This window comes from Cladophialophora yegresii (assembly GCF_000585515.1).
Source record: "Cladophialophora yegresii CBS 114405 chromosome Unknown aczIN-supercont1.7, whole genome shotgun sequence".
Taxonomy (NCBI): domain Eukaryota; kingdom Fungi; phylum Ascomycota; class Eurotiomycetes; order Chaetothyriales; family Herpotrichiellaceae; genus Cladophialophora; species Cladophialophora yegresii.
Genome location: NW_006913051.1, coordinates 2831350 through 2846012, shown reverse-complemented (window position 1 = coordinate 2846012; position 14663 = coordinate 2831350). Strand labels below are relative to the sequence as shown.

The window sequence follows — 14663 nt, the reverse complement described above, 5'->3', positions numbered from 1 at the left end:
CACGGAAGGTCTCTGGATTTGTGTTTGGCTTGGGCTCTTCGAACCCGCATCCTGTCGCTAAGCTGGTCGAACTCAAATGCAAACCTAATGCCTAACCATCAAGGGCTCGCTTCGGGTTCGCCGACTTCCTTGCCATGACCTTGGCGGGGGTGAGCATGTTCAGCGAGAGCAGGTCTTGATAGGTCACTGTGCATACTAGATAAGCGAATCTTCAATAGGATAAGATGACATTCCAGGTCCGCCGGAGTCAGGACTCATGGCCTAGCTCTTGTCCCACTTCCCATATCTGTGGTAGTCATCATATAGATTCTTGAAGACGGCCCTGGTACTCGGATCCATGCCAGCGTTCATCGCCCTCATCATGTCTCGGTCGATCGCATCCAAGACTCTATACATGCCTGCCATCAGCTGATCCTTCACCGCAGGTGCTATCTGGCCGTCTAGGAAGCATCTGCAATATTCCGTGACGAGATACTGCATGTGCTGGCCAGCCAACTTCCGTGCTTTCTTCACCTCATCATTGAGCTCGTTGCGGCGCTTGTTGGAAGAACGTGCCGCTGATACGGTTGGATTGCACACCGACGACAACAGTCTCGATAATTGATCTGCCGAGGAAAGTGGCAGAGGTTCGCCCGATTCTCGCATCCATCCGGGCAAAGTCTTGCCGAATGTGACCAGGGTCTTCACTGAGGTGCTACGTTGACTCTCAGTGGCTTTCTTTCCGGGCCAGAAAAGACATCGTAAAAGAGCTTGTAATGCAGGAAGCAACAAGTGGTAACGGTCCGAGAGGCGTCGGCGGTGTCTTCCAAGTATAGCTCCGACCACGGCACAGAGTCGTTCGTAAATCTGTCCCGCAGAGGGCGTGGACTCGAGCTTGATCGCGTCCTTCGCACGTCCAGTTTCGGTTGTAGCAGAGGCCACGATGCGAAGAGACGACAGTAATCGGTCCAGGGTCGATTGGTTGATAACGACCGGGTGAAGCTCAAGCACTTGTTTGCAATTTTCCAAGGCAAGAGCCAGTCCCATTTCATGTGGCTGCTCTGCATTATTGGGCAGAGATGCAACTTCCGCAAGTTCCTGAGCCAGCCAAGGATATTGTGCAATGTGTTGTGGCTTGACATGGGTAAGCACTGAAGCCACTACGACGGTGCATATGGGCTGATACGAAGCGTCCTGGCTCTTTCGACGAAGGACTTGAAGCAGATACGACCACTCTCCTGCTCCTATCCGGCGAGTAAAGAGGTCGGCGCTGGCCGTAAGGGAACTGATTGTGGCATACGTCCAGACTTCTGCGTGGTCGACGCAAGAGAGGAGCTCTTGTAGCCATTCGCTTACTTCCTCCCGCACACGCCCAGCTTCGAATTGCACTCCCAAGGTGAGACATTTGCGATGGATCGACAGACCTACTTGACCGTTGAGCTTTGCATCGGGACAGTCCGCGTTTGAATGGTTGTACGTCCTCAGCTTGTCCATGAGGATGGCGGCCGCTTGCTGGATTGTCTCTTTCGTCTCGATAGCCGGGAGACTGCCAACACCATCAAGAGCGAGTTTCCACAGGAAAATAGCGTTCTGACTCAATGCTTCTTGCGACATCAGTTCGAGATGGTGTATAGTCCTTCTGAGGTAGAATTTCTTCATCTCTTGAAGCTGTTGATCTTGGACAATGGTTTTGTCGGTGCCTGTGGAGCAACAAGCGCAGAGCAAGAGCATTTGAACGCAGGGGAACGGTAGAGTCTCCGCTGAGATTGACTGCTTCTCGGAATCCTCGAATTTCTTAATCATCCAGGAAACGAGTTCGGAGGAAGATGATGTGTTGTGCAGAGGGGTCGCTCGTGTCCACATCGCCTGGAGCACTTGATTCAGCATGTCGACAGCAAGGAGATAGGTATTCGACAGATTAGCTCCCTTCATCGCAGCAAGTGGGGAGTGTCCTGCGTGTTTGAACTCGAATTGTCGAGCTGCCAAATCCCACCATGCGTCCAAATGCTTTGTGTTGATAAAGATTCCGGGAAACAGAGTGTCCAGGTAAATCAGATAACTCATGTCTTCTGAGATCGAATCCAACGTCGGACTGTCAGTTCTTCGGAACAGTCGGTCACGCATTGCGTTGGCGAGTCTGTCCACCGTCACTCTGCCCATTTTCTCAATACCCAGGCTCTCCAAAACACTTCTATAGACCTTCAGATCAGTTTCGCCTGATTGGAGCGCAGCAGTGATGCCTTCCAAAAGGGCTTTTCGAAGAGGTGGAGCACGAACGACCTGATCATTTTGCAGCACAGCCATGTAGAGATCAAGCACGTTCGGTGAAGATATGTCAGCAAGCTTCGATGACGGAAATGTTGTTACTTCTTCGACACAGTGGCCGATGAACTGACGGAATACGTCTGGGTACATTGAGAATATCGAGGATCTCTGCAACAGCCTGCCAATGCATGCCGTTATAAGTTCCGCAACGTCGCAGCACTCCACGTTGCGTCCATTCCATAGATGCCATTTGTTTGTCATCTGAGCGGCTTTCTCTTGCAGCTGATGCATCTCTGCCTCCATCTTGGACATGTAACGTGGTGATTTGGCAGCAAGCTCAACAACAAGAGAGAAGCACTCGAGGCACTCGAGAAACTTCGCTGACTGCGCTCGAGTGTGGTCTGGATCGAAATAGACGGCGCTGTCCAAGGAGACAAAGTTGCAGCTGGACTCCAAGAGAAAATCGACTCCAGGAGGAAGCGCTTCAGAATCTGTGAACTCGACAAGCAGTCGTACAAGCTTTCTTAATCTCCACCGTTGGCCTTGAAAATCAGTCTTTCGACGCAGAACATCTATTGCCCCGCGTAAGAGAGAAGCCAGCTGATCCCTCGCGAGCCTTAGCTGTTCACTACTGGTATATGTGCTCTCCAGAAGGGCCGAGAAGATAGCCAACTTTGCGAAGTCTTCACTTGTAGATCCGATTTTGTCTCCAAGCCCCTTGACGGATTCGACCACGTCTTGCAGCATCCGCAACGCCAGAACTGGTGGTGCATGAAGGACGCTGAGCGTCTTGAACTCATCAAAAACATCATCGTCTTCCCACACTAGCACAGTCGGAATTCCGTCTAGACTGTGTTTCGATGTATAACGAGTGCGCATCGAGTCTGCCAGGCATTTTTGCCACGTCTCAACAAATACACCATAGCCCCTCGACCGAGCACAGTCGCGCATCAAAGGTAGAACAAGCTGGTCTCGCACTAAGTCGTACTCGCTTCTGGTAACAGTGCCGGATTCTATTCTACTCACGACTTGACCGAGGACGTTCCTCGAAGCAGGCGAAGTAGAATCCGGAACTAAAATAGTCGAGTCCAGTTGAATGACTTTGACCAGAAGCGACCAGGGTGCCGAGTGAGAGTCAGTAGCCAGCACGGCTTGAAGGACGTAGCTGACGACAGGCAATGAGATGTGCAGCTTCCGTGACCGGGCGATATCGAGAAGAAGCTCCAACGAAGGCACCCAATCGCCTTGGTCCTCCGCGAACTGCTGGCGAAGGACTCCTGTCGAAGTGACACGAGGGACCTGAGGCCAGGTAACATGAACCAGCCATATTAACAAAGAGTCAAGATGATGTTGTTCTTGCTGACGCCTTCTAAGGTCCATGAATGGAAGCGATCGCGCAGCCACATCGAGGACAATCCACGAGGACCTTTGCATGGATGATCCAGCTATCGCCTGCGAGAATTCAGAGTCACCCCGGAAGGGGTAGGCCTGACGGTTGTAGGCCTGAAGTAACGTATCCATGTGTTCGTAGAGGAGCGTGTCGGCAGTGGCTCTCCACTTCTTTGTAAATTGCTCGCTAAATGTTGTGCGCAGAGGGAAGACAATATTTACCGCAATCAGGCGCTCCAGTGTATTCCTTGAAGCCATCAAGGATATCTGGTCGAGGCGGGCATCGACCAGACATTCAAGGAGAGATAAACAGGGTATCAAGCAATGGGAGGCGAAAGCTTGTTGCCGGTCGTCATCCTTCGAATTCCTGGCGGATACATTGCTTTCCCAGAAGGAGAGCGCAGTACTAAGCATATCGGCAGCTAGGTCATTGTCTGGAACTCTAGAGCCGTGTCGTACAATGTAAAGGACCAACTCAAGCGAGACCCCAAGCAAGGCAGCTTGGGTCTGCAAGCCACCAGTCCATGCAGGAGCTTGACGAGATGACGCAGCGACCTCTGAGGTTGAGGAATCAAAGAGGTCCAGGCAGCGACACACGGCTTGTAAAGCAATCCAGGGGGTCACGTCGAGCGCAACTGCACCGTTTGCCTGGTGGTCGGATGCCGGGGAAAGTCTTCTTTTCTTGATTGGAGGACCTTCATGCTCTTCATGGGTGTTTGAAGCGTCAACCGTCGTCGATCCGTGTCCTTGGTGGAAAAGCACTTCTCGGATCAATTCGGCGAGCGCTGCGTAAAAGTGTCGCTCCAAGAGGATTTCGGAGCATACATCACTGGAAATTGCGCACGTCAAGCTGAGAAGTAACGACCAGAACTTTGCATTCGGTGCGAAACTGGGAAAGCTGTTAGAGATCGTGCAATCCAACCTCGACGTAGACATGTCACACCTTCTCTGAGCATCTTCACCGGCACCTGTGGATTTCCAGTCTGGTACGCCCAGCTTCAGCTTCCTCAACAGCCAGCGCAATACCCACTGCTCCTTGAACCCCTGTGAGCTGAACGTGGCCTTGTACAATGGTTCGACAAAGCTACGTCGGATGGTCTTCTCCAGGTCGATTCCGAGGATCTTGGCTGCCTCGTCGAGAACAACTGCGGCGGAACCCTGCATTCGCTCTAGGTCGGCCATGCTTGCCTCGAAAGACACCCTCGCCATTGTGATTGCCGTTCGCAAGTGTCGTCCTCAACACTCGCATCGTCTGATCGAGTGAATATATGCAGCCAGAAAGCAAATTCACTGCCTTTCGAAATGATCTCGAAATTATCTGATCCGGGAAAAATTACTCCGATTGTCCGAGTGCTGGAGCGGGCCTATTCTAGCCATTCACGGTTAGCGGATCGTCCATGTGCAGTGGAATGCCTTACATAAGCACCCCTCGGTTGTCGACGTTCATTACACTTACACCTTACCCGCTGCTCACAACTACTTCAGCCGGTTCCAGCTCTTCTCTCCGGCCAGCGTCACAGAGAATCCGAATATCTGCAACTCTCTCGTGCTATCAGGCATTGATTGCTTCCAGAGCCGCAACCGAACAGTGGCCTTCCCTCCGCGCCCAGGCTCCATCCACCAGCTTCTTTCATTCCAGGGCTCTTGATTCCGCTGCTTATTCCCCTGACGGCGGCGCTTGTCATGGCGCCAGAGCGCTTGCAAGTCAATCAAGTCGATCAAGTTAGTCCACCATTAGTCCGACATCTTCTTAGCGCTTGGAACAGTAGGAATCGCTTCACTAACGAATCGAAATACTGCTGGACCCTTTGGCGGTGGCCTATAAATACAGATAACCCACAATCGATTGCGGCTAGGCTGGTCACCGACTCTTGTTAGAAGTATAGTTGTGCTTGTCTAGCAAGGTATCTATTCCTACCGGCTGAATGGGGACCAGGTTGGTGCAAGCTTCTCGTTGACGACCACTGGTCATAAAATGAAGCCAATGCGCTATGTAACCGGCGCAACACCTGCTTGGAGACCTCAGGCTTACAGAACGAAATGAGCTGGATGGAAAAGCCATAGATCAGAGACTCGGCCAGATACCCGATCTGCATGAGACCCGCACTCACGGCGGTGCAGTGTTGGTGGCTTCCTGGGTGGCATGGAGTCCTATGGCAATACTGGAAAGTCCATATGATCTTCGCACATACAGAGCCTATTCCTCAGGACCTAACACGCTAATTCATACATACGTACATGCCCATGCAAGTGATCCGTGGCTGCAAAACGCCGTTTCGCGGTACATGCACCCCGAACGACACAATCCTTGCTCGTAAATGTCTGGCACTGCGCGTCTACCATGTGTGCGTGTGTTAAGGACCTAATCCTCACGCCACGACACAGCACAGTACAGCACAGGACCAGCGCCTGGAGACGGTCTACTCGCCCAACTTCCCGCCCGTGCCCTTCCTCCTCTCACTCAGCCACCCGCCCTTGCCCTCGCCCGCCCACCTCTTCGCGCCGGTCCAGAACCTCACCAGCCCCTCCGCACCCACCGTATCATTCTCGCGATACAGGTTCGCAACATCCACGTTCAATGGACTGTCCAGCCCCGGCGAGCTCAGCAGCTGCTGGATAGCCCCCATGGTGGTTGACAGCGTGTACATCGGGGCCCAGTGCTCGCCGCTCAGCAACGTCAGACAGATCTCGCCGGTCGAAAAGTGCACGTTCGGATGACAGATCGGCGTGATGAACTGCACCTTGGGCGGCACCATCGGGTAGGTGGGCGGCACCGCGATGGAGAGCAGCCACAGGCCGCCGAAGTAGGGAGAGGCTGGGTCGCGCGGGCCCTTGAGCACGGCTTCCCACTGGAAGAGGTCCTCGTCGTTGGAAGGGCCGAGGTGCAGAACGGCGTCGTTGGGGTTGGTTTGCAGCTCGGCGAGCTCCTGCGTGAGGCGTCGGAGTGCGCTTTTGATCGACGACGACTTGCTGGACCGCGGGGTGGATGTCATGGTTAGGGCGCGGAGTGTCCGCAGGAAGGTAGGGGAGGGTCGTGGAGGAGAGGTGTGGAGAGCTGTGGAGAGCTGTGCGAGCTACAGCGGCCACACAATACTGCACACAACACGAGGTACTGTAGTAAATGACTTCCAAAGTATCGGCTTAGTGAAGCGTTGGTGGTGAGGGTTGTTGGCAGGGCAGCCTCGCCAGCCTCGAGGCGCCGCCCAAACACATCGATCAATTAAGCACTCCAGCCTTAGACTCCAGCCGAGGTTGTGCCTGATCGACGTGCCTCGTTGCGCGCGTCGCGGGGACCAAAGAGACCCGCTAAAAGTGCCTGGGACAAATCCCTGCAGCAACTTTCTGTGCTGTGGCGGCGATCATCGCCTAAGGGGAATGCAAGATCTACGGAGTACTGTGGTATGCATCTGAAGCAGTGGTTCTACGATTCCACCTGGCCCAGAACGTTGAGGCTCTTTTTCCTAGAGTGCTTCCAACCTTCTGCCCCGGTTACTCAATATGCGCACCTCGCGCATTGCTCAAGACACAACGCGGATCTTCTCTGCGCTGTCGCCTAACGCCCGCACGGGGCGAACGACACGAAGTTCGAAGCGATTGGCATCCTTCGCGCTGGGCTTTGATGAACGAGCTGAGGTGAAAGAGGAGGAAAATGCGGAAGTACAGGGAGTTGGGAGTCCTACAAGCGAAGAGAGCCCCAGGAATCTAATTCCAGATATCGAAGACGCAGTTCCTACCTCGCGGCGTTCAAGCAGAAAGCGGAAATTCGGCACCGAGACGCCCTTGAATGATACTGTTGTGGCAGGGACGGTGACGAAGCACGAGACACCTGGGGCATCGCCCCGGGATGTCAAGGAGGAGGATGCAGACACAGAACGCGATGAACTAGGAGCTGAGGCTGTCCCACTCGAAGCATCACCGAGTGGTGGCGGACGAGCGAGAGCAAGAGCAAGACCTAAGATTCCAGCACGAAAAATTGGCTCTCCATCTAACGCAGGAGCGGGAAAAGTACGCATCCAAGCCCCCTTCAACTGGGAGGAGATCTACAGCATCATCAAAGCCATGCGGCAGCGCAACCCCACCGCTCCGGTCGACACCATGGGATGTGAAGACCTCTACTGGCGGGCTGCGCCGCCACGGGACCAGAGATATCACACGCTCACCGCGCTGATGCTCTCCTCGCAGACGAAAGACACTGTCACCGCAGCGGCGATGCAGCGCCTCCATACTGAACTGGGGCCTCGAGACGGCGATGGGCAAGGCAAGCTCCAGCTCCCACAATCCGCGTTAAATATTGAGAACGTCATCTCCTGCGATGCGACACACCTCGACAGTCTCATTGGCAAGGTCGGCTTCCACAACAACAAGACAAAGTACATCAAACAGGTGGCTAGGATCTTGAAGGACGAGTACAACTCCGACATACCGGACAGTGTGGAGGGCCTGGTGCGCCTCCCGGGCGTGGGACCCAAGATGGCGTATCTGTGCATGTCGGCCGCGTGGGGGAAGGACGAAGGCATCGGGGTGGACGTCCACGTCCACCGGATCACGAATCTTTGGGGTTGGCACAAGACGAAGACGCCGGAGGAGACGAGGATGTGGCTTGAGGGGTGGTTGCCCCGGGACAAATGGCACGAGATCAACAAGATGCTGGTCGGGCTGGGGCAGACGGTCTGTTTGCCCGTGGGACGGAGGTGTGGGGAGTGCGATCTGGCGGGCACGGGCTTGTGCAAGGCTGAGATACGTGGTTGGAAGGCTAGTGACAGGAGAATGAAGAAAGAGAAGCTCGAGATCAGCGTAGATACACCTGCTCAGGCTGTGAAACTCGAGGTCCAGGAGCGGAAGATAGTGGCGGTCAAGGAGGAGCTTGTAGATTCATGATTGAGAGCCCGTGAGTCGCTGATGTCCTGCCTTGCGCTCCGGGATCTGAGGGACACGTCTCGGCACGCGCGACCAACAACCTGTCCTCCGACCATGTCCTCTGCTGCGTATCAGATGCCAATGGACCAAGTCGGGAATCGATAGGCAAAGCAGCTCCAACCATCACGAGCTGTCTCAATACCATGTCAGGATTTGCCATCTTGTTCGGTCGGTGGCGGGTCGTCGCTGGAGCCTGCTTGTGCATGGTGGAGAGGATGTGCGAAGCACCAATCCGCACACGTACATCAAGGGAGAGTGAAAGCCCATGGACATAGAGAAAGCATGCAAGATTTGATCCCGCTATGGAGAGTGGGTGCCCAGGTGGGTAGACATCGATATAGCCTGATCTCAAAGGAACGATCGAGCGACTAACCACAAGGTAGTGTCGGCGCTATGAACGACCTCGGACCACTGCCGCGTTTCCGTCCTCTGTTGGTGCTCCATTAGGTGCAGTCTCCGGCAACCACTCGCAAGGTCCACCTGCAACGGGCCGCAGGTTTGGATACTGATGATGAGTCTGCCGAGAATGGTATCGCATTTCGAATAGGGTACATCGTCCTGGACGATGATTGTCTGGGGCGGAAGATGGGTACATAAGGGTACTCTCCCGACACGCGCATATTCACGTGCTGGTCGCGTGACTGACACGCGGGACCTCAATGGCGTCTTTATCTCCGATCAAAGGAAGACGGATTTGCCATTGCCAAGGTTTCTGACGATCCTCGAGAAGCTCGAGGTCGAATCGAAGGAAGCTTTCAGGCTTCGAAGCTTGTCACCTTCCCGCTTGGGGATGATTCGTGCTTAGCGTGTCCGGGGTGAATTCAGTCTATAACGCAGATCACACGCTGGGCCATCTCATCGCTAGCCGTGTCTCCGCCGGATTGACGGCGGCGATGAAACGTTGCATCTCTACGCCTGCCTCGTTTGTCAGTTCGAAATGGCACACCACGAGCCTCCACCACCCCGGCTGCTCATCCTCCGGACCCATGTTGGTCAGGCCGCCAATCGTAGCGGCGCTGCTTGTCGTGCTTGTACGACCCGAGCAAGCTTCATCGTATCAAAAGTGCCACCCAAGCAAGCTTCATCTTATCAAGAGGAGCGCGAGATACCGCTAACATCGCTACGCAATCTCAAGCGGCCGCCAATGGCCATACCGCAACTGCCTAATCGTCCGTGTGTTCATCCCATGTTACATCGGAAAGAGCGATGGCTAGGATGCGATCAGACAGCTCCGCTCGCGTGGTCGTCCATTTATCAGTAGCGACGACCCTGCTTTCCTTGCAATGGACGACTTCGTTCCTGTGTCTCTTTCGTTCACCCACTCCATTATCCTTCAGCCATGGAGCATATCGCCCCCGTAACACATCCAGCCCCCGAGCTGGATGTGGTGACCGAGCAGCAGATGCGCAAGCCATCTGTCGCGCCCAGTGCCACTGAGAAGCCGCAGGTCATGGAGCGCGTATGGGGTTTCGCCGCCCGTACCGACAGCACCGTGACGTACGAAGAATACGTCTACTGGGCCAAGATCGAGCGTGAAATGGAGCTTGAAGAGAACAGAGTGTTCCAGGCCGAGCACGGCTCTCCCCTTCGCGACTCGATCAAGAACGTCTTCTCAAAGGACGGCCGAAAGAAGGCGAAAGCAGAGAAGGAGACGAGACTTCAGACTTTGGCGCATCTTGACGAGAAGCAGCCGGCTGGTGGTGTCACTGACGTGGGCAATGACCGGTCTGTCGAGTCTGCGCTGAAGGTCTCAGATGCGGAATGGCGTACTGCTGCTCGTGCACTCCGAACTGCCAGCTGGGGCCAGATGTTCTTCCTCATCACCACTGACATTCTGGGTTGGTCTGGTGCACCGTCAGTACTCCCGGAGAATCAGATACACCCCGATCGTGACTGACAGTGCAATACAGGTTTGTCTTTGCCAGCGTGGGCTACGGCACCGGTGTAGCTCTCTACCTCATCTTCGGCATCTTCGCCGCCTGGGGCGGCTGGGTGATCTGGAAAACATTCCTCGATCTCGACTCTTCCCGCTACCCAATGCAGAGCTTCGGTGATCCCTTCCTGCGCCTCTTCGGCGTGAGGATGCGCCATTTCATCAACGTCGCCCAGTCGCTCCAGCAATTCTTCACCGTGGCCATCTTGATCTTCAGCAAGGCTTTGAACATTGAACAGATTGCTCATTCGGGCGTTTGCTTCGTCGCTATGATGGTCGTCATCATGGCTGTCGGAATGCTTGGAGGATTCATTCGAAGCCTGAGAAAGATTGGATGGATTTCGAATGCCGCGGTGTGGATGAATATTGTGAACTTCATCATCTGGTCAGTATTCTCCCTCGGGGGTTCTGGTGACATGGCTTGCTGACCAGCGTGACAACAGTATGGTGGCTTGCTCACATTTCGCGCCTTACTACCCGGCAATCACCAGGTCGACGCTTATTCAGACGATCGAGCCCATCAAAGTCTTTGCTGGCATCCCACCAGATCAGTATCAACAGCAAGCTCCAGGTTTTGCGGCTACCTTCAATGCTGTGAACACCATGGTCTACGCCTACGCTGGCGCTCTCCTCTTCGTGGCTTTCCTCTCCGAGATGAGACATCCGCTGGACTTCTGGAAAGGCATGTTTCTTGCCCAAGCCTTCATTTGCCTTGTCTACATGTTCTTCGGTGTCTTTGTCTACTCCTTCTACGGTCAATACTCTGCCAACAACATCGTCAACGTAGTCAACCCATATGGCCTGCAGACTGCCGGCAACGTGCTCCGACTTCTCTCCGGTTGGATCGCCATCATCATGTATTTCAACATCGGCATGAAGACGGTGTACCTGGAAGTCTTCCAGGCTGTCTTCAAATTCCCCTCGATTGTTGAAAAGAAGGGCAAGATCTTCTGGTACCTCTTAGGACCATGCTATTGGATCCTCGCATTCATCGTCGCTGGGGCGGTGCCCAACCTCAACGGCATTGTCAGCTTTGTCGGCGCCGTCTTCATGATGAATTTCACATACACCTTTCCGGGCATGATGTACATGAGCAGCATCATCCACAAGGCTGCTGAACTTCCTGGCGAAGGCTTCAACCCGGCCACGCGCGAAACAATCCGACACGACGACGGCTTAAAGCGGTGGATTAGGGGCTACAAGAAGACTTGGTTCAGAAGCACCATTGCACTGATCTACGTTCTCCTTGGCCTTGCATGCTGTGGAATGGGTACCTGGGCTGCCATTGAAGGTCTGATTGCTGTTTTCGGCCCTGGGGGAACCGTCGCCGTCAGCTTCGGATGCCCTGTGCCGGTGTAGTTGAATGCAGGAAACGAGCAGAGACGAGCCGTAGTGACAGATGCATTCAGCCAGCGCCTGCTAATGAATTTGCACGCATTTGCAACAACTCAAACAGCGGATCCTGTTCTGGATACATCGCCGCATGACATGAATCAGCAGCCCGTCAACGCCTCTTCGCCCTCAGAATGCTTGACCTGTAACGACTGATGAGCTCATCAAGTAGACTCCGGGGATGCACAGTAGGAGCTAACTGTAGTGCGCAGCTTGTGCTGCCGGCTTTGCCAGAAGGGAGGCACTGGAGGGTAGGGTTGGCAGTCAACAAGTGCGAAATCAGGGAGTAGACGGGCGAGGCGGGAGGCCACCCAGATGGAATCTCCCTTGGGGAGTGACGTCGAGGTAACTCGTGATTCGGGCTGTGATGGTACCTAACTTGTGGCTTCTGGGTGAGGCTGAAGCCAAGGCTGAAGGCTAAGGCTATCGCCGGCGTCGCTTACTGTACCAGGTACCCTGCTGTGTACACAATACACTGCCTGTGCAACGCAGTAACTGCTACTCTGCTATCACCAGTCTACAACGGGAAGTCAGACGTTTGGTCCAAAGTCGTTGCAGCATTTCTCTGAAGCGCGTGGCATGTACTTTGCTTGGGGATTGGTTTCCCTCTATTGACTTCCCCCACCGCACGCTTCCTGTTCCCGCAGTTGTTCGACCTAGACCCGTCATCCACCGCTTCATTTGCTCCCACCAATATGTCTGGCACCAAACGAATCGAGAAGTGGGAAATCGACCGATACTGGGAGATCTTCTCCTCGCTGGTCCAACAACCCGCCTCGCCGTCGTCGCGGCTGACGAACCAGGCCGCAGCCAATGTCCTCCGCAACTCGCAACTGAGAGATGACCAGCTCGAGAGGGTGTGGGATCTGGCCGACGTCGACGGCGACGGCGAGCTAGACTTTGAAGAGTTCTGTGTCGCGATGCGTCTGATCTTCGACTTGGTCAACGGGGAATACCAGGACGTGCCGAAAAGCCTGCCAGATTGGCTGATTCCCGAGAGTAAAGCACACCTAGTCCAGGCGAACCGCGCCTTGACCGGCCATTCGCAGGCGCAATTTGAGAGGATCGAGGATGACGAAGAAGATGCTGGCCTGAAAGACGGGTTTGACTGGTACATGAACCCGGGTGACAAGCGCAAGTACGAGGAGATCTATTCGGCGAACAAGGACCGCAGGGGAGAAATCAGCTTTGAGAGCTTGCATACACTCTACGGCAGTCTGGATGTGCCAGACACGGATGTGAGGAGTGCTTGGAATCTGGTCAACACGAGTGGCCGCAAGACCATATCGAAGGATGCTTGTCTCGCATTCCTACACATTCTCAACTATCGCCACGAAGGGTTCCGGATACCGCGCACCGTCCCTCCGAGTCTGCGAGCCAGTTTCGAGGGGAATCAAATTGACTACCAGATCGACAGTGTCCGGAACAGGCCCAACAAATACGACGAGGACACTTCGACTGGACGGAAAGCCAAGTTCGGCGACGCCTACCTTAGCCGCATTGGGGGCAGAGGTGGTTCCGCCTACGAGCCGAAAGGGACCGATTTCTCAGACGTGGTCGAGGATGAAGACCTGGAAAAGGTACGGCTCTTGCGAGAGTTGAGGGAACTCGAGGCCCAGCACGATGCGGCGACTGCGGCCTCGGATAGGAGACGAAAGCAAAAGACGGAGAATGGAGGTCCAAGACAGCCGGGCAAGACGAATTGGACCCTGGTCAAACGAGAGGCGCAGCAGATGCTCGAATACAAGCAGCGGCAGTACGTGGCATTGAACTCGGAAGATGCCAACACGTCAGGCGGAGACTTGAAGAGGCTCCGAGACGACCTGGCCTTGGTATCGGAGCAGATCGACGGGCTCGAGTCGCATCTGAGGAAGCGAGAGGCAGAGCTCGAAAGCATACGCCGCGAGATAGAGAACGAGAAGTCGAGTAGATGAGATGCAGCTCCAAGACGGTCGGCACGAATGTAGGCATTAATCAGACTGGGAAGACTCAACCGCCAAAGAACTCCGCGTTTCGCTCTCGGCGATGGCTGTACATGTTGTACAAACTTGTACTTTGGATAGTCATGGTTCTGGCAGAGCCAAGCGAGGCTTCCTCTTGCACGCCTCCGTCACCTATCAGTCCTCACTTTCCTTAGACCGTCCGCGGTGAATGTGTCGCCTCTCTTGAAGTTCGCTAGCACAATGGTCAGCAAAGCGGAGGACGTTCCCGAAAGTGTGAGACTAACCATCAGCTTCTTCCCAAGCTCTTCCTGCGCCAAACCCTGTGCCCAACCATACGGGCCACGCTCTCCGCTTGAACAGCAATACCGAAAATATAACACCGAAGGAGAAACCGAGTCCTGATCTGATCACCAGCGAGGATATGGCACGATCCCACTGAAGAACCCGTTAGCTCGTGCTCGTTGTCTTGTGCCTTCCAATGCCGTAGGAGCAGGAGAAGATAGCGTTCCGTGGCCACTCTCCAGAGATGCGCACGCCGCCCCTTGAAGAAGATCTTGCACCGTTCGAGAGAGCTCTTCCCCTAACATACCTTCTCGTTCAACAGAGCTTCGCTGACTGGTTTTCCTTTCGCGACCGGCAAGGGAGGGCCCGCAACATTGTCGTCCGGCATTTTTGTAAGCTGCACTCGGCCGTGTCAGTACCACTACCAGGACGAGCAGAGGTATGGTTTACCTGTGTATCGATTGCTCTTGAGGAATGATTGCGGATTGAGAGGTGGGTGCGAGCTGTAGTCGAATGGTGAAGCTCTGCCAACTCCGAGAGGGAGCAGCGACGCAGCTTGCGAA

At 54.6% G+C, this 14663-nt stretch overlaps 6 protein-coding genes across 6 annotated transcripts; 3 read left to right on the top strand and 3 right to left on the bottom strand.

Moving 5' to 3' along the window:
* Window positions 1-261: 261 nt before the first annotated feature.
* Window positions 262-4842, bottom strand: A1O7_10135 (uncharacterized protein; the record flags this gene model as incomplete). Its single annotated transcript, XM_007764119.1, has 2 exons — window positions 262-4522; window positions 4577-4842. 2 exons carry the CDS (start codon window positions 4840-4842, stop codon window positions 262-264), a joined length of 4527 nt encoding a protein of 1508 aa, XP_007762309.1.
* Window positions 4843-6053: 1211 nt separating this feature from the next.
* On the bottom strand, window positions 6054-6626 carry A1O7_10134 (peroxin-4; the record flags this gene model as incomplete). Its single annotated transcript, XM_007764118.1, has 1 exon — window positions 6054-6626. The coding sequence occupies one exon, from the start codon at window positions 6624-6626 to the stop codon at window positions 6054-6056; it is 573 nt and encodes a 190-aa protein (XP_007762308.1).
* A 505-nt stretch (window positions 6627-7131) lies between these two features.
* Window positions 7132-8511, top strand: A1O7_10133 (endonuclease III; the record flags this gene model as incomplete). Its single annotated transcript, XM_007764117.1, has 1 exon — window positions 7132-8511. The coding sequence occupies one exon, from the start codon at window positions 7132-7134 to the stop codon at window positions 8509-8511; it is 1380 nt and encodes a 459-aa protein (XP_007762307.1).
* A 1378-nt stretch (window positions 8512-9889) lies between these two features.
* A1O7_10132 (uncharacterized protein) lies at window positions 9890-11842 on the top strand (the record flags this gene model as incomplete). Its single annotated transcript, XM_007764116.1, has 3 exons — window positions 9890-10404; window positions 10461-10868; window positions 10927-11842. 3 exons carry the CDS (start codon window positions 9890-9892, stop codon window positions 11840-11842), a joined length of 1839 nt encoding a protein of 612 aa, XP_007762306.1.
* A 728-nt stretch (window positions 11843-12570) lies between these two features.
* On the top strand, window positions 12571-13809 carry A1O7_10131 (actin cytoskeleton-regulatory complex protein end3; the record flags this gene model as incomplete). Its single annotated transcript, XM_007764115.1, has 1 exon — window positions 12571-13809. The coding sequence occupies one exon, from the start codon at window positions 12571-12573 to the stop codon at window positions 13807-13809; it is 1239 nt and encodes a 412-aa protein (XP_007762305.1).
* A 176-nt stretch (window positions 13810-13985) lies between these two features.
* A1O7_10130 (uncharacterized protein) lies at window positions 13986-14488 on the bottom strand (the record flags this gene model as incomplete). The annotated part of the gene is made up of 3 exons (XM_007764114.1): window positions 13986-14050; window positions 14103-14253; window positions 14408-14488. 3 exons carry the CDS (start codon window positions 14486-14488, stop codon window positions 13986-13988), a joined length of 297 nt encoding a protein of 98 aa, XP_007762304.1.
* Between the last annotated feature and the right edge of the window lie 175 nt (window positions 14489-14663).